Below are 24,624 nucleotides of genomic sequence, written 5' to 3' on the forward strand. Positions count from 1 at the left end.
ATATATATATATATATATATATATATATATATATATATATATATATATATTAATTTATATTCCCAGAGATGGGTTGCGGCTGGAAGGGCATCTGCGGCATAAAAACTTGCTGGATAAGTTGGCGGTTCATTCCGCTGTGGCGACCCCGAATTAATAAAGGGACTAAGCCGACAAGAAAATAAATGAATGAATGAATGAATATTAATTTATATTAGACACACATCTGGTGATTGTATTTGCTCCTGCTATACGTCCACAACTTCACACATTGGGTTAAATTAGGCTTTACAGTTTCCATGTTCAGTTCTTTTCTTCCACTGTATCTTTATAAGAAAAAGGCAGCAGCTTTACAACCTGTCATTTAATCAGAAGACAAAGCCAAAGCCGAGCTGACAGCCAATCTTTCCTAGACTCAGCAAAACTTGCAAAAATACCTCTGTATTCCTGCAACTGCAATATTTACACAAATTTATTTTTTATTCAAATCTTCAGCAAGACTATTTAACTCGTGAATTTGTTTTACATTTGTTTACACCTTGACCGATTTTTGTATGACATGGCCATTAAAACTACAGTGTTCCTTAACTAAATGGTTTTTTAGTTACTTTTAAAGAGAATGTTACTTCAGTCATGTTGTTGTAATGTTTTGAGACTAGTAACACAATTAAAAAAATCGAAATCGGTCAAACTTTATAAAAAACCTAGATTATTATTTTTTTTCCAAATCGCCCAGCCCTACCTCTATCCATTGCGGGACAGTATTTACATTTTAAAAAATCTCATTCATTTACAACAGAGGTGTCCAAACTTGGTCCTGGAGGGCCGAAGACCTGCATAGTTTAGCTCTAACTTTCTTCAACACACCTGCCTGGACGTTTCTAGTATACCTTGGAGAGCTTGATTAGTTAGTTCAGGTGTGTCTAAATGGGTTTGGAACTAAACTCTGCAGGACACCGGCCCTCTTTGGGCAACCCTGATTAACATATTTAATTTCGGTTTGCTTTTTTTGTAGCTCATCAATAAAGCAAACAAACTGCATCAAATTAGATCTCTGTGTTAAAGGCATTCGTCCCAACCCTCTCTGTCATTCACTCTCCTCTCAGATGGGATGGCAGGCCAAATTAAAAATTACAATGGGCCAACTTTGGCCCACAGGACCTAGTTTGGGCAACTCTCCTATAGAATATAAAGTCACGGTGCAGTGGAAAAGGAAATAACATTGTATAAGACTCCCATGAGCTTGGAGGACTGCATCCATACATAGTGGTTCATTCCACTGTGGTGATCCCGGATTAATAAAGGGACCTGTGCGACCACCTTTGCTTTTCTCCAGATCGTCTGGGGAGGTTGAATCGAGATTGCCATCTTTTTTCAGATTAATCGTGCAGCTCCAGTATAGAATATAAAGTCCTGCTGCAGTGGAGACAGAATGAATATTGTGTCTGACTCCATCATGAGCTTGGAGGACTGCTGCCATACATCTCTGCAATGACTCAAATCACTGATTAATAAAGTCATCTGGAATGGCAAAGAAAGCGTTCCTGCAGGACTCCCAGAGCTCATCAAGATTCTTTGGATTCATCTTTAATGCCTCCTCCATCTTACCCCAGACATGCTCAATAATGTTCATGTCTGGTGACTGGGCTGGCCACTCTTGGAGCACCTTGACCTTCTTTGCTTTCAGGAACTTTAACGTGGAGGCTGAAGTATGAGCAGGAGCGCTATCCTGCTGGAGAATTTGCCCTCTCCTGTGGTTTGTAATGTAATGGGCAGCACAAATGTCTTGATAGATCAGGCTGCTGATGTTGCCATCCACTTGCACACCCTTATACTGAATTTAACCCCATACCATGATTTTTCCTTCACCAAACTTGACTGATTTCTGTGAGAATCTGGGGTCCATGCGGGTTCCAATAGTTCACAGGTGTCAAACTCAGTTCCAAAAGGGCCGCAGCTCTGCACAGTTTAGTTCCAACCCTAATTAAACACACCTGGTCAAACTAATTGAGTCCTTCAGGCTTGTTTGAAACCTACAGGTAAGTGTGTTGGAGCAGGGTTGGAACTAAACTGTGCAGGGCTTCGGCCCTCCAGGAACTGAGTTTGACACCCCTGCAATAGGCCTTCTGCAGTGTTTGTGATGATTGGGATGCAGTTCAACAGAAGATTCATGGGACCCTAATGATCAACTAGAGGGCAATTTATTATGTGTTTCTCTTACAACTGGGATCGACGACAAGACTTTTATTGTAGAATTACATTAGGTCAATGAACAGTATAACCTATTCTCAACTTAAATAGATGAATAAATAGTTTAGTTTTCATCTTCCAATTTTTCAACACCTCTGTCACAAATTACTTTAAATACTACAGTTTTTTGTTTGTTTGTTTGTTTGATTCATTCATTCATTTTCTTTTCGGCTTAGTCCCTTTATTCATCAGGGGTCGCCACAGCAGAATGAACCGCCAACTTATCCAGCATATGTTTTACGCAACGGATGCCCTTCCATCTGCAACCCATCTCTGGGAAACATCCACACTCATACACTATGGACAATTTAGCCTACCTAGTTCACATGTACCGCATGTCTTTGGACTGTGGGAGAAACCGGAGCACCCGGAGGAAACCCACGCCAACATGGGAGAACATGCAAACTCCACACAGAAACACCAACCGACCCAGCAGGAGCTCGAATCAGCGACCTTCTTGCTGTGAGGCGATCGTTATACTCACTGCGACACCATGACATAGTTTTTTGTTTAATTTTTAGTTTTTTAAACCTTATTCTTGAATTTTGTACAGAAACGTAGCATAGCATTTGGGAAATTTACTTGCAATGATACAGTGTTTGCTAACTTATAATTTATTATTTAATCCAAATAGTTATTGATATTTATTTGATGTTACAAAATCTGTAATAAGCACATTAATAAACACATTTTCAAACTGATTGAAATGGTATAAATAGGTGAAAAAAATAAAACCTCAAATCTACTTTTAAAAAATCTATTGTACAATAGACAAACATAACAATAACATCATAAAATGTTGTTTTTCTAGTTTAAAAAAACGGTTATGCACAGTTAAAAGTGATTTCTAGACTTTAAAAAGTGAGTAAACCTGTTGCTTTAAAGTTATTAAGTAAATTGTCTGTTCATAATTATAAAAATTAAGTTGAGTTGACTTAACAGTTCAAAGTAAAGTCTATTTGTCCCTTTCGAAAGCTGAATTATATTTTCGCCTTGTGCCGCGTCGCGGACCTCCGTTGACTGTGCGCGCACCTCACGAAATGGACGAGGCTTTTATACTTGATGTGTTTACCATTGAGATTTTTTTTTTTTTAAGTCGGGGTGGTCAAAAGAAACCAACCATAAAGTCAGACAAATACACAGAAGTAGGAAGTTTACGGAACTATCAATAATATCATTCAATATTTTTATACTAATTATTTTTTTTGTATAAATTATTTTAATGATCATAAAGATTTTAAAACCATTCAAGATTTGTTGTATCACTTGCTTTTGTTCATATCTTAGACCGTTCTACCTATTATAGTTTATTAAAATATAAATGACAACAGAACATGGGTTAATCTACAAATATATTTTTATTTTGCCAAGAATAAAAGCAAAAAAAAATAAAAAAATACACTTACCAAAAAAACTGACTGTTTTCACACATTACTGTCTGGCTAGTTTGTGTCCTTCACTGACATGCTAAAAAGGCAATAAAGGTCCAACATTCCTGATCATTATTACCAATAATGCCCCCCAAAAAACAGGGCATTTGTATATTATAAACTGATAGGTTTTAATATTTCTTTCCAGTCATCAAAGTAATAATTTGTGACTTCATTTTAATTTTGTAACTATTAAATAGTTTTAAATTCACAATTTTCATATATACATCAGTGTAAAACCTATAAATGGTGGACAAACATATTCTTTAATTGTGTATTAAAACCACATGGGTCTCCACTTTTGCCATGGCCTCTCTTTTTGGTATTAACAAATTTATGCCTCAAGTTTTTCTAAACTTTTTAACAAAGTTTCCTTTCCTGCTTTTCCACGGCTGTTGTAATTTCTAGTCAAGAACTATTGGCCATCTGGTTATCTCTATGATCATGCATGGACGAATATAAAGATCTTTACAGGTGTACCTGTGTCAGACAAAATGTCTTCAAAGTTAAATGTGGCGCTGCGCAAACTGTTTGCTCGAGTCTTAAAAAATTGTGTGCGCTCCTCCAGCCGAAATCATGTCACATGCACCCAAAGCAAAGCTCTGCAAACACCGCGATGACGTCACAGTCACCGCAGACTCAAGAGAACCTGGGACACATCGAGTATAAATCAGCCTAAAGGCAACAAGTCTAGTTATTTTCTAAAGTAATCGCAAAGCAAAGTTCCACACAATTCATTCACATTGTACTGACACAAATTAATAAAGGTAATTTTGACACATTTAAGTGGATTGAACACAAAACAGTTAAGTTGTCTCAAACAAATTCCAAGATGTTCAGCTCATTGTAAGTAAGTATTTTTTAGCAAATATTTTTTGGAGTGACATAATGTGTTCACTTTCAATCGATTAACAATTTTCCAAGATTTTAGCAGATTTTTTTCGTAGCTGTATGTTATTAAAGCGTAGGTAAAATTATGGTTGACCTCTCGAGCTGGACGATGGAGATTTTTCTAAAAGTTAAGTGCCTCCTTTCACTCACCTATTGTTTAAAAAAGCAGCAGAAACTGACTTTTTCAAAGAGTCGAGCCGTAATTTGTACCCTATTTATGGAAAGTGCTTTCACCACTTTTCTTTGCTGCGTTTCCTTCAGCGCTCTCCATTGTGCTTATTATTCCTCATAACACCAGGTCCAGCTGTGATAAATTGCTGTATGGCGTGTTGAAAATGTGTTTTAGCAGTGATTCATGCACTTCAGATGCTCACAGAACTGAAGCAGACATCAGTCATGTTCGACACCGTGTTATTTTCACTTATATAAATTGTAATACATTTAAATGAATTTAAATTTCACTTTAATCCCCAGCTTCTTTGATTATTCAGTTTTTTTATACTGAAATATTTTAATTACTCTTTAGAATACTGAAGATTTAAAATGAACTTTACTTTTACTGTAATTTTATTTCAGGAACTTTTTAGTTTAGTTTTTTATTTTGTTTAATTTGATGTAGCAAAATAATTCAAGCTAAACTTATAATAAAAACAAACAATAATAAAATCACTACAAAAAATCAAGTTTGCTGTTTGTTCGAGCTACTTATTTTAAATGAGCTAAAACAATTCTTGAGATTCTTGAGATTTTTTTGCAACATCTTAATTGTTTTATGTCCAATAGACTTAAAACGATTAAAACCAATAATAACTTAATTCCTTCATATTACCCTTCACATTGGCCATATCACCCTGCAGCCCAAGAGCAGTTACTCACTGAAGCCTGGTTATTACCTGGATGGGAGACCACATGGATTGCTGTTGGAAGTGGTGGTAGTGAGGCCAGCAGGGGGTGCTCAACCTGCAGTCTGTTTGAGTCCCAATGGCCCAATATAGTAAACAGGACACTATACTGTCAGTGTGCGATGTCTTTTGAATGAGTCGTTTAACAGAGGTCCTGACTCTCTGTGGTCATTAAAAATCCCATGGCACTTCTCGTAAAGAGTAGGGGTGTAAGTAACGTTGGTGTACTGGCCAAATTCCCTCCATCGGCCCTTACCCATCATGACCTTCCAATCATCTCTATTCACTGAATTGGCTCTATCACTGTCTCCCCACTCCCCTTATAGATGGCGCTGTTGTCCTGTGGCTGCCATCCAAGTGGATGCTGCACACTGGTGGAGGTGTGGGGAGACCCCGCTCATGATTGTAAACCACTTTGGGTGTATGGAAATACACAATAAATGCGCTATAACATTACCCAGACACAAATCAATTGTGTGGAAGCCAGCATTTTTTACAGTGTCAAAATTAATAATAATTGGTTAAGAAATACGTATTAAAAATTGCTTTAAGTAAAGAAAAGAAAAGAGAAAAGAAAAGAAAAGAAACGAACATCAAATACATAATGACTGGATGTAAAAAAAAATGTGAAATTAAATTGTGTATTTGTAAATGTTTATTTAGCTTCTAAGAAAATAGTTAAATATGCAATGTAATTGCATGCAAATTTGTAAATGCATCTGTCTAGCTATACACATAGTTGATGTATTTTCTTTTTCTTTATACTGTGTAATAATGTATTCACGAACAAAATAAAAAATACAAATACATATGTTTTTAATAAATAGTTATTTCCGTTTTCCAATGTTTAACATCTCTGTGCCAATTATTTTAAATCTTACAATTGTTTTATTTCATTTAATTTGATGTAGTAAAATAAATCAAGCTAATTTTGTGACAAAAACAACAAATTATAATGTCAAAATGAATAATAATTGGTTTAAAAATACTAAAACTTATAAAAAAATTATTTAAATAAAGAGGAGAAAATGAATAAACACAAAATACATAATAAATGGGGAAAAAACATGTGAAATTAAATTGTAAATGTAAACGGGTTTTATTTCACCTTCTAATGAAAGGGTTAAATATAAAAAAATATGTACATGGATAACAAATTGTAAATGCTTCTATGGTTTCTGTCCAGCTACACATAGTTAAAGTATTTTCCTTTATGCTGTCTAATAAGGTTTTCACAACCAAAATCAATAGTTTAATTTCCATTTTCTACATCTCTGTGCCATTTATGTTAAAGAGCTATGCATATGTAGTTACAGAGGAAGGAAAAACTATTTCATAATTTTTTTTTGTCTGTAATTTTTTTGACTGTAAAACATTTGAATGTATATTTTTAGAAGTTATTAAAAAGCCGAGGGGGGGGGGGGGTTGTTATTTGCCTAATAAATGACAATATACTACAGCTTTTAATTTAAATATATAATATAATTTTTTTTTTTATTTCTTCAAATTTCTTTATTATAAATCTTTAGGAAATATTTTTTTTATCATATTTATATCAAAAAGTGTGGATATGGTGACCATCCGACAAGCTAATTCAGCTAAAAGATAGTGCTTTAAATGTCACTAAAATGGGCGAATAACTGCAAAAAGGTCCACTTTAAAAAAAAAAAAGAACCACCTCTTTTACCAGGCAGGCTACCAGCCTGTAGCACTATTGCCTCAAAGCAAGAAGGTCGCCGGTTCGAGTCCTGGCTGAGCCCGTTGGCATTTTTGTGTGGAATTTCTGCTTATTCTCCCTGCGTTGTCTTGGGTTTCCTCCAGTTGCTCCGGTTTCCCCCACAGCCCAAAGACATGGCCTATAGGTCACAAGCCCACTACTGGGTTGTGGCTGACAGGGCATCCGCTGTGTAAAACAAATGCCAGAATAGTTGGCGGTTCATTCTGCTGTGGCGACTACTAAAATAGAGACTAAGCAGAAGGAAAATAAATGATGTTATTAATTAATGAATTCATTATTGTGTTTTTTTTTTTTTTTTTTTTTTTTAAAGAAGGAAAGTTTGGAATATGTGTGAGCAGTTGTGTGAAAAAAACTGTAATGACACTATGTACGTCTTCCCTTGCTAATTAATCCACACACATACGCACAAACACACCCAGACAATCTGAGTGCCTGTCATTTTGACTGAGAGCCTCCTTCAAGCTTTTCTAGAGTCTCTCACACACAAAAACACACACGCAAAACAACATCACGGTGTCAGAATCTCTGGCCTCCCGCTGATCATCACTTCGACAGCAGCTCTGGAGGTGTGTGTGTGTGTGTGTGTGTTTAGTGTCTGTCACACATATCAATTACTCCAGCATCTGTAAAACACTCCGAGTCAAGCGCGTCTCAATGTTTAATAGCTTGTCATCGTTTTGAAAGATAGAAAATGGTCTGTTTTTGCATCTGGAGTGCCGAGCCGCACTCATTCTTGACCTAGATTCCCAGAGCATGAAATCTGTTGTGCTCCAAAAGTTTTGATTTTTGCCGTTGTGAGTTTGTGGGTGAAGCCGTCAGTGCTGGTAATGTTTCGGTTTTCGTCCTCCAGATGGATGATTTTTGTCATGCGAGAGCTTTGGTGAATATTATACTGCTGTGAAAGCGTCGGACCAGTTCTGCCTCTGTAGAAATACAGTCCGATGTTTGTGATTTATTTTCTTTAAAGGTTTATCATGTTCTCTGCTTCATTCTGCGCTCATGAACAGCCTTAGTTGATATCTCTTTAAGAGGAAGTGGTATGCTTCATTTTACATCATGTAAAGGAAAAAATCTCAGATGTTTCTAGAGTGTGTGTGTGCAGTTTCAGCCCAAAATACCACACAAATAATGTTTTCTAACTCTTTCCCTTCTAAAAAATCCAGCTTAAACCAGCCTAGGCTGGTTGGCTGGTTTTAGCTGGTCGACCAGGCTGGTTTTAGAGGGCTTTTGGCCATTTCCAGGCTGGTTCAGCTATTTCCAGCCTGGTCTTAGCTGGTCAGGCTGGAAAATGACCAGCCAAATCCAGCTAAAACCAGCTTGACCAGCCTGGTTTAAGCTGGATATAGCTGGTTTTGGCTGGACTCCCAGCTTGGCTAGGCTGGTCAAGCTGGTTTTAGCTGGTCATTTCCCAGCCTGACCAGCTAAGACCAGGCTGGAAATGGCTGGAAACCATCCTGGAAGTGGCCAAAACCCCTCTAAAACCAGCCTGGTCGACCAGCTAAAACCAGCCAACCAGCCTAGGCTTGTTTAGTCTGGATTTTTCAGCAGGTTTGAAACGGACCCTTTTAGGCTTTGATACTAATTTGGCATTTTGGTGACTGTCGCTTTAAATTTAAATTTATTTTAAGATTGTGCTCTTTTTAAAAGTGGGCGGAGCTACAAATGCCTGTGTGACAGCATAGTGGCAGATTCTCAAACAAGACTACGTCCTATGCTAATGAGGGAGAGATGGTCACTAGTGGTGCTTCTGCAGGCTGTTTTTATCAAGTGTGATTATAAACTAGGGCTGCACAATTAACATTGTGATCTCGATTCGACCCCCTAGAATACGGGTGTCAAACTCAATTTAGCTTAGATGCAACATGGAGGAAAATCTATTCCCAAGTGTGCCGGACTGGTAAAATCATAGTATATATAACTTAAAAGCAACAACTTCAGATTGTTTTCTTTGTTTTAATACAAGCAACATAAAGCTGGAGCGTGAGGACAACACGATCTCACAGCAATTTTCATAAATCATTAATCATAAATCATAAATCATAATCATTAGCTTATCCACCAATGACTTTAGGGGTATGTGTTGGCTGCCACGCCTTTTATTTATATCGTACATATTCAAATGACTGAACCCTAAACTAAACTAAACTGCCAAAACGTAAAATAGTTCAGAGAATACACTGGCGTGGCTTTTTCAATGTGTGTGCGCTGGTTTCAGACATTGCCAGGGATATAATGTCATTTTTGGCAAACAGGTGAGATATCCGAGAAAGTCAGACAAAAAAGGACTGCAGTATGCGTTACAGGGGTATATTCACCACATAATAGGCAACCGTTTAGAGAATAATCAATGACTGTAAAAAATATGGACGACGCGACAGCCCTTTTTCCCATTGAACGCCTTGAGGGCAAAACGCCTGCTTGACGGGCACAAACTGTCGCAAAAGACTGCTGAAATTGGAGCCAGACATGCGCAGAAGGATTGTCTGATGGAGCCAGAGGAGGAGCCGCGAAAATGAGCAGAGTCGAGCTTCCAATCAAACGCTTTATGTAAAATCAACTACGCCCCCCGAACTTCTCAGCATGCGTTTGCTGTCATATCAACACAAATGGATGTAATAACGTTAACAAATATGAGGGTTTTATATATTCAATCGCGCCAGCTCCAGGCCGCAGCGCATAACTTACTCGCGGCGTCGCGGGCTGATTCCGGCTCGCATGCGGCAGCGCCTGCTTGCTCGGCCGCCGCATCTGGCTCGATTGACTCGGACTGGAATTGGGCAGTGAGTCCAGGCATCCGGAGTAGGTCCAGCAGAGGTAACATTAGTCAGTCTGAGCTCTAAGGGATAAGTCTCCGGCAGGCGAGAATCTAGCCGGAACTGTGTTTTGCTATCTGGGTGGCTAGGCGTGTATCAGCAAACTAATAAAGCCCGAAAAAAGCCCTGAACTTAGCGAATAAACAGTGTTCCACCAGGATCATGTATGTCAGAAACTATAGTTTACTGCTGAACTCATTTTATCATGGTAAAATAACACAGAAATCGAATAAAAACACTTCAGTCTACTTCAGTCTCCTGCCGAAGCTCAGACGCCGCGCTTTGAGAAACTGTCAATCACAGCTGTCAATCACGATGACACGCCCAGCATTAAATTACTGCTAAAAACAAACTGTTTACAAAAATGAAGATCTGCACCTATTTCAGCACAATAACCAGTGCCTTAATCGACCAGAACTATCTTTCGGGACATTTTATTGCAAGTGTAATTTTTTTTTTTTATTTGGGCTTAAGTCTCCTTCATTAACACGGAGGAGGCGGGCTTTATGACTTGTACTGCAGCCAGCCCCCAGGGGGCGATCTAACGGCCGAAACCTTCACTCAAACGTAGGCTTGCGGCACACTTGAGAATAATTCAATCAAAATTGAAGCTAGCTTAGCCTAGCCGCCTCATACGCTGATCATTCAACAGCTTAGCTCATGCTCAGCAGGAGAGATGACATTTAAAAATAATCTCATAATAACTAATGTAACAGTGATTTCTCTATTTTTAGCCAAAAAGCCCGATAGACTATTGTTGTGCAATAAAATATAGCATTACTAACCGACGAGGAAACACACAGTGCTTTACACCGTTTATTCATAGATAGAACAGCCAGAAAAGGAAACTGATGGATTTGTGCCGAATATTAGCATCATTGACCCATAACACATAACACATGTACAAATACAATGCAACGAAATGCAGTTTAGGTCTAACCAGCAGTGCAATAGCAGCAAGTGCAGTTCCATAATCTTTTGCTGTGGTTGATGCGCAGTCGAATCTCATCCATTTTGTTCACCAGTGACCGTACATTGGCGAGAAAGATACTGGGTGTTAGCTTTAGCTTAGCTCTTAGCCCGCCGCGCTTCCCCCGTCTTTCTTTACGTTCTCTGCGCGGTCTGCGAGCACTTCCGCCCGGCCGGGCAGGGCGCCCAGCCCGGGGTGTTCTGGCGATCTCATGGATGAGTCGAAGATTGCTAATAAAACTGTCCGGAATGCACAAACCAATATCCAAAAGCTCCTGTCGGGTGTGCGATGTAAAGGCACCACTGTTCTGCACGAACAGACCCGAAATGAGCAGGAATAATACTGCAAAAATGCAGAAACTGGAGAGACCCTGAGCCTAACGTTGTGCACGCACTGCCATCTTGGATCGTGAAACTTAATCCTGTATCCTGCACTTGCTGCTATTGCACTGCTTGTTAGACCTAAACTGCATTTCGTTGCATTGTTCTTGTACATGTGTAATGACAATAAAGTTGAATCTAATCTAATCTAATCTAACAATGTACAGTAAGTTACATATTAATGTCAATATGTTAGTGTGCTCTTTATAAATGACTGAAAACAGCCGCGGGAAAAGTATATTGATCGCAAGTGCTCAGTTTGTGATCATATCTCGGTTTTTTTCTGTTGATTTGTAATTTCAAATATTCGTAGCTTGAAATAGATGGAAATATGAAGATCAGTAAAGTTAGCAACAGATTTTCAATAACTCATATCATTATGATCTATATTCACTATTAATATGACTAACGTTAAGTTACTAATGTTCATAGATATATACATTAGATGTCGCCTACCCTGTTGTTGTCTATTGGAAGAAATGTGTCAATAGAGCCGCCATTTTGGAACAGGGTAGGGCTCCTTTGAAATGAATGCAGGACCAAGGTGCAGTGGAGGACTGTGGCCATCCAAAGCCAGAGATATACACATATACCTATGATCTGGTGATGTTTTCCTGGATGTTAGTATGCAATTTTTTTTTTAATTATGAAAATAATATTTTTACATCACTTTTCTACATTGATGGATCAGTGACCGCACTGACAGTCCTGACAAAACGCTTGTGTTTGTGTGTACAGAAATGTACTATCCTCCCTCCCTATTAAATTTGATCTAATCCGTGTCCTGAAACACACTTCCTCTCCTGCTTTCACTTCTCATACTGATGGAGGGAGCGATTAGTTTGTGAATGAATCCCCGTTATGAACGACTCCTTCACTAGCCGACAATAATACAAGTTTCTGGCAGCGCAGCATCTCGTCATATTTTTTTTGCATTGTTTGCTGATTTTATTCAACAAAACTAGCATAAGCCGAGTGTTTAGTGCGAGTTGGATCTGCTTTGCCTTACGGTGAATGCAGTAGGCTAAGTGACTGTATCATCATCAATAATGTTACCTGTTGAGCACAAAAGTTCAGAACATACAAAAACGTAAAAAAAGCTTGCCTTTGAAATGTTTTGACTGTGCTTTGTTTTCAACCCAAGCTCATTCTGTAAACGTAGCCCCGCGGACGTTTCTGGAGACCGCGATTTACGTGGCCGGGGGTACGTACGGCCGTGTTTATTTTTTTCGAGCGAACGCTGTGGGGCGGTGTGGTGCCGCTTCAGTCCTCCTCTTCGCGCTCGCCGGCCGACGGCTCGTCTCTGAGTGGAGGGCTTTGTCCACTTAGCTCACAGCGTTGCGTCGGCGGAGCAGAGGCCCCGGAGGACGAGGAGGAGCCGGCCGCGGGGACGAAAACCGGGATCGAGTCCGGGGAACAGCGGTTCCAGAAATCAGGTAAGATGAAAAACAGAATCCGAAAAAATAAGAGCGAGAACGTGGCGGGATCCGAAAATGCGGTCGAAATCGAAGATGAGGGCTTTTGCTTTTTTTTTTTTTTTTTCTGGACGGCTTTTGCAAACCGTCGCTTGGGTTTAGGGAAGGAGAAGGAGGAGGAGGAAGAGGAGGGCAGCCAGGTCGGCCGATCTGGCGGCTTTTCGCGCGAGAACAGCGCGGGCGCGAACGGCGCGTGCTCCCGAGAGGCGAAAAAGCGTGCACAGCGGCCTCTCGCGGATCCGCGAAAACAAAAAACGCTTGAATACGTACCTCCCGGGACTTATCTGCAGAAATGTCCATGGGGCTACGTTTCCACAATGAGCCCGGGTTGTTTGTTTTCTTTGTTCGGTCATTTCTACATCCCCCGCTAAAGTTCCACATCTTCACGTAATAACACTGTCTTGACTAGTGCGGTTAAATGACATTTGTCCTGGGAGCACTGTACCAATGTGGCGGCGCTATTGACGCATGCTCAGGGTCCCTATGCGATATCTAGTGTATATATGTATGACTAACGTTATGGCGAAGGCTTAAACGGAGCATTACTCACAATATCGAGCGAAAAAAAGGAATAAGACAGCTGTGAATTATAACCAGCTTTGTGTTTTTGTAGGAAACACAGTTTAGATGTGTTTAATGTAAGAGGTGTGTGAGGTATTGTCGTCTGTCTATCACTGAATGTGTCAGGAATATCAAAACAAAACCAACTTATCTCCGCTCCTTTAGCGCCCCTCACACAGCTTGATCCACGCTGGCATTTCTCCTCTTGGGTTTTAGGTTTTGAAAAAGGAAAATATTATACCATCCCGTCCAAACTTTAAGGAGACCGGGTATCAGATTTGCACAATCCATATGCACTCACGCGAAAGCTTGACAGAGCCCCTGCGCGTAGCTACAGTTGCTAAGCCACGATTGGTCGGTGGCAGTTTGTGGGCGTGGCTTAGCAAAAGGTCAGTTGTTCTCCTATATTATATAGTAGGTATGGCGCAAGTTCTAGGTATAAGGTAAGTAAAAAAAAATCTCTAGAAATTTGCTTGTTTATGGACATGGACGTATGGGTGTTTGAGTGTGTGTCCGTGCTTGAGTGTGCATGTGTGTGTGGGCACGTCTCAGACACTATCAGATGCTTAAGAGCAGATTTTCCTCCAGCTCTTGCTCCTGTCATCATCATCCTCTCCTCCTCATCACAGTGGATTTAGTGACTCAGTGTTTTGGGGTTTGGTCTTTCGTGAGCGATGTCACGCTTCAGATCAGCTCGCTAATACTGGGCCATGAGTTAACTTGAGCTCAAAACACAAGGGTGTGTGTGTGTGATTTGTTATACTGTGGGTTTTAGGTGCTTTGGTATTTAGTGCTATTTGCTAAAGAATAATTGTTTCTCCTGCTCTGCGTTAAGGGAGAGTTCATCCAAAAATGAAATCATTTCATCATTTACTCATTTACATTTATGAATATTTCAATTACTCAGCCTCTCATGTTCTTCCAAATTTTGAAGACTTTCATCTTTCAAACACAGAAGATTATACAGATTTTTTTTTTTAATTCTGTGCTGAACTACTGAATGCATTTACGAATCTGAACAACGCCAAAACAACTTTGGCAAGTGATTGTCTTTACTTGTAACCTAGCAACAGTGGTGTTGTGGTGCTTGCAGAAATAGGTATGCGCTTAAATAGTGCTCTAATTTGTTTGCTTGATGGATTGATTAAACATTGTATATACATACACACTCACTGGCCGCTGACCCATTTTGCCTTCAGAACTGCCTTAATCCTTCGTGGCATATATTCAACAAGGTACTGGAAATATTCCTCCAAGATTTTGGTCCATATTGACATGATAGCATCACACAGTTGCTGCAGATTTGTCGGTTGTACATCCATTATGTGGATCTTCCATTCCACCACATCCCAAAGGTGCTCTATTGGACTGAGATCTGGTGACTGTGGAGGCCATTTGAGTATAGTGAACTCCTTATCATGTTCAAGAAGCCAGTCTGAGATGATTTGTGTTTTATGACATGGTGCGTTATCCTACTGGAAGTAGCCATCAAGATGGTTACACTGTGGTCATAAATGGATGGACATGGTCAGCAACAATACTCAGGGAATCTGTGTTGACATGATGTTCAGTTGGTATTAATGGACCCAAAGTGTGCCAAGAAAATCTCCCCCACACCATTACACCACCACCAGCAGCCTGAACAGTTGATACAAGGCAGGATGGATCCATGCTTTTATGTTGTTGGTGCCAAATTCTGACCCGACCATCCGAATGTCTCACCAGAAATCAAGACTCATCAGACCAGGCAACGTTTTTCCAATCTTCTATTGTCTAATTTTGGTGAGCCTGTGTGAATTGTAGCCTCAGTTTCCTGTTCTTAGCTGACAGGAGTGGCACCCGGTGTGGTCTTCTGCTGCTGTAGCCCATCCACCTCAAGGTTGGACGTGTTGTGTGTTCAGAGATGCTCTTCTGCATACCTCGGTTGTATCGAGTGCTTACTGTTACTGTTACTGTTGCCTTTCTACCAGCTGGAACCAATCTGGCCATTCTCCTCTGACCTCTGGCATCACCAAGACATTTGTGCCCACAGAACTGTCGCTCACTGGATATTTTCTCTTTTTCAGACCATTCTCTGTAAACCCTAGAGATGGTTGTGCGTGAAAATCCCATCAGATCAGCAGTTTCTGAAATACTCAGACCAGCTCATCTGGCACCAACAACCATCCCACATTCAAAGTCACTTAAATCCCCTTTCCTCCCCATTCTGATGCTCGGTTTGAACTGCAGCAGATCGTCTTGACCATGTCTACATGCCTAAGCATTGAGTTGCTGCCATATGATTGGCTGATTAGAAACTACATTAACAAACTGTTAGACAGTTGTACTTAATAAAGTGGCCGGTGAGTGTTTATATGCACTATTGACCTTATCATGGTTTTTCAAAGTTAAAAGCTGCTTTTATCTATTTTTTTGCTTTTATTTATTATTTTAGCTAAAATAAAACAAATAAGACTTTCTCCAGATGAAAAAATTATTATAGGACATACTGTGAACAATTTTTTTGCTCTGTTAAATATCATTTGGCAAATATTTGAAAAAGAAATAAATAGCAGGAGAGTCAATCGTTTTGACTTGCACTGTACTGTATATTGAAGATGGGGTCATGTTATAAGCTCCCTAGTAGTAAGTGTTTAGTGGAGCATAGCTGTACACAGGTGAACATCGCTCGCATTTAGAGGGTGAAAATCTCAAATGTTTTTGAATTCTCAGAGACGGAGAGATGAGGCCGCGGGCTCTTTGTCTGTATGGCCTCGTAATTCTGAAATGAAGAAGATTGAAAGGAAAGGGAGGAATCTTCTTACAGCTAATCTACTCCCTCACATGAACATAAACACGCACACACATATACAGAGAGAGAGAGAGAGAGAGAGAGAGAGAGAGAGAGAGATATGTAGTAAGTTAATAGCAGCAGAGGGGGTGACAGTTTAAGAGCTTCTGTGTCGTTCTCCGAAAGAACATCAATGTGTGTGTGTGTGTGTGTGCGTGCGTGCATGCGTGAACTTTGTAGCAACATTGTGTGTGACTCATCGTTGCAGAATTAACTCCACAACAAATTTTCAAGAGTTCACACTTAGATAATGCTTGACTATTTTAGCAGGTTTGGCATGTTGTCCTGGGATAGAAGCCTGAGCTCGGAGATACATGAGCCCAAGGCTCCCGCCTGGTCAATAAGCATTAGTAGGGATACGAGATCAGGTAGTTCTCGATAACTTCCCAAGAATAGGCCGCCAACTGCGCCGGTTTGTATGTATTAGGTGCTTGTGACTTTTGTTGCATGTTTTTTTGACTGTGGGAGGAAACCGGAGTAAACCCACGCGAGCATGGGGAGAACATGCAAACTCCGCACAGAGGGTGTCGACTGGCTCAGCTAGCGTTTAAACCAACGACCACCTTGCTGTGGGTCAACAGTGCTAGCCACTGAGCCACCGTGTCACCCGAACTTAGAATTGAGGAGGAGGGAGAAGGGATGGATGGGGAGGTTCCAAAATGAAGATGAGGATTGTAGTTTAGCTGGATATTTATATTGAATTTAGTGATAGGGATCAGCTGTAGTCAGATTTGGCTGTCTTGCTCGCACAAGCTTTTTCAACTTCGCCTACACATTTTCTATAGAATTGAGATCAGGGCTTTGTGATGGCCACTCCAAAACATTCACTCTGTTGTCCTTTAAGCACATTTTAACTAATTTGGCAGTATGCTTGGGGTCATGGTCTGTTTGGAAAACCCATTTGTGGCCAAGTTTTAATTTCTTGGCTGAAGTCTTGAGTTGTTGCTTTAGTATTTCTACATAATGTGCTTTCTTCATGATTCCATCTATGCTGTGAAGTGGACCAGTCCCTCCTGCAGCAAAACAGCCCCACAACATGATGCTGCCGCCCGCATACTTCACAGTTGGGATGGTGTTCCTAGGTTTGTAAGCTTTCCTCTTTGCCCTCAATTACGCCCCAAGTCTAGGGGAAACAAAAAGGGCATAATAAACGAAGAGAAAACAAATGTGTTGGGGTGGTGGATTTCCCAAACAAAGCAAAACTTAAAGCAAAAGATTCCTTTCGGCCGACAACCAAACTCACACACTCAGTTGAGAGTATATATGAATAGATTTATTATATAAAAATGTGGTTAATATAAATGAGCATTTCTTCAGGGTGACCACAGGCCAAAATAAACAAACAAATGAATCTATAAAGTAAATCCACTAAATTAACTTTTATTATTTAAAGAAAAATACAAAAAGCTTACCTTACTCCCTAAACGTAAACAAAGTCACAAGTAATCAAATAAATAGGCAGGTCACCCCTACACGCTCAAACTCTCAAAAATATTTTAACGTATTATGGTCATCAGTACAATATTGGTTGCTGGTCGTCGGCCAAAGGGGTGAGGGAAATCCGGGAGCTCCGCTCCAAACACCGAACGCACAGAAATGAGCTCTCCGAACCCTGCCGGAAGCTCCCTTATATAGACCTTTTTCTTGGAACGTAAAATTACCCATTATGCTTTGCGTGTATGCGCAAGGAGAATGCGAAGAACTTCCGGTCGGCAGCTGATGCGTGTAAACAGTCACATTTGGACAGCTTTGAAACGATAGTTTTAATCTATTTTACCTGCTTTTATCCTCATTGAACTAATACTGTTGTCCATCAGCACCATCTCCTGGACTGATCATTTAAAGAAATGCGATCTAATAGGATGGAAAACAGCTGCTGTGAGGCATTTCCCCCTCGTTGTCAGACGGCATCTTCTGCAGTTTAAATGAAGCCTCGTCATCGCTAAAGTCAACATTTTCTCTTTATTTCAAATATATAACCAGCCCAAAACAAATGTAATTCACCAAAATGTTTGACACACACATGTAGCCTGTACTGTGCCACTGACACACTGATTTAATAACTGTGACAAAGTGAAAATAAAGGCTAGTGTCATTTCGAAATGACAGAAAAACACAAACCGTGGTAAAAACAACACACAAAATAAAACACAAACGGCTCGCGATTAGAATGAACAGCAAATCAGCAGCAGAGGATCAATAACAGACTTTTATTGGTCATTTTTGTAAATTGCACGACTTTCATACCTGTTAAGTTTCATGCCAGTACTCTGGTTTGCTCTCTCTCTCTCTCTCTGTGTGCGTGCGTGTGTGTGTGTGTTAAAGAGCCGCTGAGCTAACAGCTGACAGGCCGGGAACGCACAAACACACTGACGGCAGACACGTGAACTAGGGTAACGTTTTTCTCGTATTTCTGACACGCTTGAACCACGTGTGACAGATTATAACGGCTTTAACAGACACATTTCTAAGTTGTGTGTCACAAAAACACTCTGTTATCCATTAAAAACGTTATTGAAACCCATTTTCGGAGCGCAAATTACCAGTTGTACACGCTGTAAACGGAAGTTTTTAGCATTCTACCGGAAGACGCTGGTCGCTATGGCGCCCTCCATGCAGCAGCCATGAAAAAGGTCTATACAGGCTTTTGAGACCAGCAGCCAATCAGAACAGGGAATCACGCCGGTATGGGAGCCTTTGAGACAACCGAAAAACAACAAGAAGGCGGGACAAAAGAAAAACACAGAGTACAATCCGCAATAATAAATAAATAAATAAACTTCAGTCGTAACATCCTCCAAATGTAACACTGGTCATTATGGCCAAACAGTTCAATATTAGTTCCATCAGACTACAGGACATGTCTCCAAACATTACTCTTTTCCCCCGTGTCATTTAGCAAATTGTAATCTGGCTTTGTTTTTGATTTTGTCTTGTTGATTTTCCCATGTTGTCACACAAGGAAGCAGTGTGTTTAAGGTTTTCCTTAAATACTATTCTACAGTTGTGCCTCCAATTAACTCAAATGTTGTCAATTAGCCAATCAGAAACTTCCAAAACCTTGACACCATCAGCTGATGGTATGTAAACATTTATGGTATTATGGTATGTAAACATTTGACTTCAATATCTCAGAAAAGAAAAAAAAAATCTCTCATTATTCTGCAATTAAGCATAACAGAAACAAATGGTGCATTAACATCTGACTTTTTAAAAAAAGATTATGTGCCTTTTTATACAGTGTATGTAAACTTCTGGTTTCAACTGTAAATGCCAACCTGGGTGACACTGTGGCTCAGTGGTTAGCAGTGTTGCCTCACAGCAAGGAAATAGCTGGTTCGAGTCCTGGCTGGACCAGTTGGCATTTCTGTGTGGAGTTTGCATGTTCTTCCCGAGTTGGCGTGGGTTTCCTCTGGGTTTTCCGGTTTCCCCAACAGTCCAAACACAAGCACTATAGGTCAATTGAATAAGCTAAATTGGCCGTAGAGTAGTTTGTGTGTATGGGTGTTTCCCAGTACTGGGTTGCGGCTGGAAAGGCACCCAAAACATAAACAAAAACATTGTAAAACATATGTTTGAATAGTTGGAGGTTCATTCCGCTGTGGCCACCACTGACAAATAAAGGACTAATGAATGCCAGCTTGAAAATTGTATTCTGACCCTAACCAAAAAGGCTAGTGATTGCATAAATGTAGTCGTATGTGTTTCATTCATTCATTCATTTTCTTGTCGGCTTAGTCCCTTTATTAATCCGGGGTCGCCACAGCGGAATGAACCACCAACTTATCCAGCAAGTTTTGTCTTTAATGATCTCATATATATTATCCTGTTTATGCTTGTAGATTTGATTTCTGCACCTTTTCCAAAGACCCACTTCACTTGCTTTCTCCAGATTGCTCTGCAATGTCTGAGAAATGCGAAATCTTCCCTCAGCAATCATACAGAAACTTTTTAATGCATTTATATTTATTCATTTAGCAGACGCTTTTCAAGGTGACCCAGAAAATATGCTAAACTCTGTGATAAATCATATGGAGTCAACCATATTACCAGCACAGTAATACCACAAACAACTGCAGTACTGCACAGAGTCACTTTATTTCAAACAGCAGAAAGTGGCTTTGAGTTAAGAAGAACACAGATAATCCTCGGTTTTATTCTGAAAAATGAAATGAAACTCTTTAAAATGAGCAGTAAACAGGGTAAATTACCTGTGGTTTGTGACTGTATATGAGGAAAAGATCATGTACAGCTATACTTTCATTATTGCTAAATAATGGGTTTCTCTTGCAGTGCAATATCACTGTGTGCAGAGCACCCATGTTTACCAAATAAAGCAGTAAATATACATGAAATATTGATTTGGGTTGCAGTCGAAGCAAGAGTGCAGTCATATGATAGAGAATATATAGGAAGAGTAATAATTCAGGAGGGCTAATAGTTCAGACTGAACTGTACATCACATCTTGCCCATCAGTGTATTTCAAGGCACTTCAGGGCATTGTTAACATATATAATTGTGTCTGTGTTTATTTTGGTAGTGAACGGAGGCTGGTCGACGTGGACTGAGTGGTCACCGTGTAACAGTCGCTGTGGGCGGGGCCTTCAGAAACGGACACGGAGCTGCACCAATCCCGCACCACTGAACGGAGGCTCGCCGTGTGATGGACAGGCCATCCAGAAAATCGCCTGCACCTCCGTTTGCACAGGTAAAACTCTGAAGAGCTTGAGTAGTGTGAATGGCAAGTTTGTGGAACCATGCGCCATTCAGATAATAGAATAAGTTGCAAGCATTCTTGATTTTTTTATTATTTATGTAGGACTCTAGATCAGTGGTCGCGGGCACATTTTCAGTGGGTCGCGAAGTGTGTGATCAATAAAACAACAAAAGTTTAATTTTTAACTTATTTTGCTTATATCAGACTTTTATTTTGAAATGCGTGTGCGACAAACGTACCGTTTGAAATGTGAAATTTCATTTAATTATAGCAACAAATATGTTTAGTTTAGTTTAGTTTATAGTAGTTTAAAACTTTATTAATCCCCTTGGGGCAATTCATTTCGACATGGTGGTGCCTCACATATAGTATAACAAAATTAACACACTTAACACAATAAACATCAACACTTAACAACAACATAGTCCATCGATTAACTACATTTATTACATAACCTAATTGCTTCAGGCACAAAAGTAAAATTATAACGATTTAAAGCACAAGTACGACCCTGAAAATGTAAAGTGTGAATTAACATATATTGACGACAAAAAAGGCTTAAAACCTCAGTGTGTCATATGAAGTGAGGTGCTCTCACAAGACAGCATGAAACCTGCTCAATTAAAACGACATTTAGAAACCAAACATCCCAGTTGCAAGGACAAACCTGTGGACTATTTTCAAAGACGACTCTGAGAGCATCACAAAAGGGCCTAAAAACTTAATGTTTAAAACAAGTACAGGCACTCTGCACATTTTACTGTGCTCATCCTTGTAGCAAAGGCCAAGAAAGCCCACACAAAAGCAGAAGAGCAAATAATTGGTGAATATTATAAAAATGGTTATGATTATGGGCGAAGCAGTGGCGCTGTAGGTAGTGCTTACGCCTCACAGCAAGAACGTCGCTGTGTCGCTGGTTTGAGCCTTGGCTCAGTTGACGTTTCTGTGTGGAGTTTGCATGTTCTCCCTGCATTCGAATCGGTTTCCTCCAGGTGCTCCGGTTTCCCCCTCAGTTCCAAGACATGCGGTACAGGTGAATTGGGTAGGCTACATTGTCCATAGTGTATGAGTGTGTGAATGTGTGTGTGGATGTTTCCCAGAGATGGGATCCATCCATCCATCCATCCATCCATCCATCCATCCATCCATCCATCCATCCATCCATCCATCCATCCATCCATCCATCCATCCATCCATCCATCCATCCATCTATCTATCTATCTATCTATCTATCTATCTATCTATCTATCTATCTATCTATCTATCTATCTATCTATCTATCCATCCATCCATCCATCCATCTGCTGCGTAAAAACTTGCTGGATAAGTTGGCGGTTCATTCCATTGTGGCGACCCCGGATTGATAAAGGGACTAAGCTGACAAGAAAATGAATGAATGGTTATGATTATTTTAATCATTTTACTTAAGTTTGCTGGTTTGTTCTGTTCAACCGAATCAGTGTTAATATTTTATTAACAGTTCAGGTTAGTTCATGGTAACTTAACTTTGCCTTAACCTAACCACTGTTTACAGTATTAAATATTGTTTATTTGTAAGTCTTGGTGATTGTCTTATGCTTTATCTGACTCCACTTGTGTATGTTAACAAATAAATACAAACGAATTATAATTCCTAAAATTATATTCTAGTTCCTAAAAATTTGGGTCGCGGCTTGATTACCATGTAAAAATGTGGGTCCCATGAGCAAACCATTTGAGAACCCCTGCTCTAGATTATGCGTATTATCAAAATAAACTATGATCCTGCCTTGATTTTTAATTATTTCATTAGTAAGGTCTGACTTTGCTTAGACAAAAGTCTTGTCATTTAACAGAAATAATGTACACTTTAGAATATAGTGTCATGAAAAAAGAATGAATATTGTGTCTGACTCCATCATGAGCTTGGAGGACTGCATCCATACATCTCTGCAATGACTCAAATCACTGATTAATAAAGTCATCTGGAATGGCAGAACTGCAGAACTCCCAGAGTTCATCAAGAGTCTTTGGATTCATCTTCAGTGCCTCCTCCTTCATCTTACCCCAAACATGCTCAATAATGTTCATGTCTGTTGACTGGGCTGGCCAATCCTGGAGCACCTTGACCTTCTTCACTTTCAGGAACTTTGATGTGGAGGCTGAAGTATGAGAGGCAGAGCTATCCTGCTGAAGAATTTGCCCTCTCCTGTGGTTTTTAATGTAATGGGCGGCACAAATGTCTTGATACCTCAGGCTGTTAATGTTGCCATCTACTCGGCAGATCTCTCGAACGCCCCCATACTGAATGTGACCCCAAACCATGATTTTTCCTTCACCAAACTTGACTGATTTCTGTGAGAAACTTGGGTCCATGTGGGTTCCAGTAGGTCTTCTGCAGTATTTGTGATGATCGGGATGCAGCTCAACAGATGATTCACAAAAAAATCAACCTTCTGCCACTTTTCCAAATGATCATCTAGAAGTCTAGTTATTATTTGTTGCTCTTATAACAAGAGTTTATGTCAGGTAGTAGAGTAACATAAAAAGTACAAAAATAAATCAATAAATTGTTAGCACAGCAGTTTTTTTTAGTGTTATACTATTGATAAATCTTAAATATATAGCATCGCATGAGTAACTGAAATGGAAATAAAATAATAAAAGCTAATATGTTTGTTTTTTACTTTTTAATTTTAATTTTAGTAATTATGTTGTGTTTTGTATTTTTACATCAGCTAAGCTTAATTTTTTTTTAGGTTTTTTTAGATTTCAGATTTAGCTTCAGTACTTTTTGCACAACATTTATATTTTCATTCAAATAAAAGTTTTTTTTTTTTAATATTTATTTACATTATTTCACTTAACAAAACTTTTTTAATGCCATGCACATACCAACAGCAACATGCCAAAGCAAGTGTACGTTTTCATCAAGTTTGTAATCTGAAACATTTCCGTCATGCCGTAAGCACACAGCGAGGTCAGCTCATAAACCTGAAACGAACACGATGAGGAATTTGCCTCATTTTCATTATTTGCCTATTTTTCCCTCCTACGTTGACATATTTCCACTTTGCAGTCGCCTTTATCCAAAGTGACTTCCAAATGAAGAATTCCTTCCATAAACAGAAGGTTGGAAAAATCGCCTGTGAGACTATTGAATTCCAAGGGAGGCATTCCTTTCATAAAAACTTCCTTCTTTTCTGGTCCGATTTGAGTTCTTCGCCTCTTGATAGCATCAGACAAATGCATCTTTTTCCAGGCCCATCAGTTCAGCTTTCAAGCTAGACACTTCCCCTATTCTGTGGCCCCTAGGGGCCCCCGAGGGCCGAGCACATTTCCATTCCTCCTGCTGCTGCTGAGAGTCAGTTCGCTGTGAAGAAGGTGAGATTAAAGCTTGTGCACCCAGCAGGAGAGATGCAGCAGTCAGACGCTAATGACTGACCCACATACTGCAGGATACATTCAGGCAAACTCAACTACTCAAGATCCTTCATAGCCAGGTTTAAAATAGAAAAGCTCTACTGTAATACAGTAGCAACATTTCTAAATTTACTGTTAATTACCATAGTTCATTAACTCAGTGCTAATGCACCAAACCAATTAAAGTACTACACTGCAAAAATGCGTTTCTTACTTCGAGTTTTAGTCTTGTTTCCAGTCCAAATATCTAAGCATTCTTAAATCAAG

The 24,624-nt window shown here is 39.7% G+C and overlaps 2 protein-coding genes across 13 annotated transcripts in view; both read left to right on the forward strand.

The window, feature by feature from the left end:
- The window catches only part of smad4b (SMAD family member 4b), a 724,234-nt gene that overhangs the window by 526,018 nt on the left and 173,592 nt on the right, over window positions 1-24,624 (forward strand). The window lies entirely within an intron of this gene.
- unc5ca (unc-5 netrin receptor Ca) overlaps window positions 1-24,624 on the forward strand; it is a 473,679-nt gene that overhangs the window by 362,632 nt on the left and 86,423 nt on the right. For all 11 annotated transcript variants that reach the window (XM_087253142.1, XM_087253139.1, XM_087253140.1 and 8 more), the window contains one exon: window positions 20,779-20,946. In XM_087253142.1, coding sequence (XP_087109268.1) covers window positions 20,779-20,946 — 168 coding nt within the window. The remainder of the gene's footprint in view (window positions 1-20,778; window positions 20,947-24,624) is intronic.

Source organism: Danio rerio, chromosome 5, assembly GCF_052040795.2.
Source record: "Danio rerio strain M-AB ecotype USA chromosome 5, GRCz13ab, whole genome shotgun sequence".
In the NCBI taxonomy this organism is placed as follows: Eukaryota; Metazoa; Chordata; class Actinopteri; order Cypriniformes; family Danionidae; genus Danio; species Danio rerio.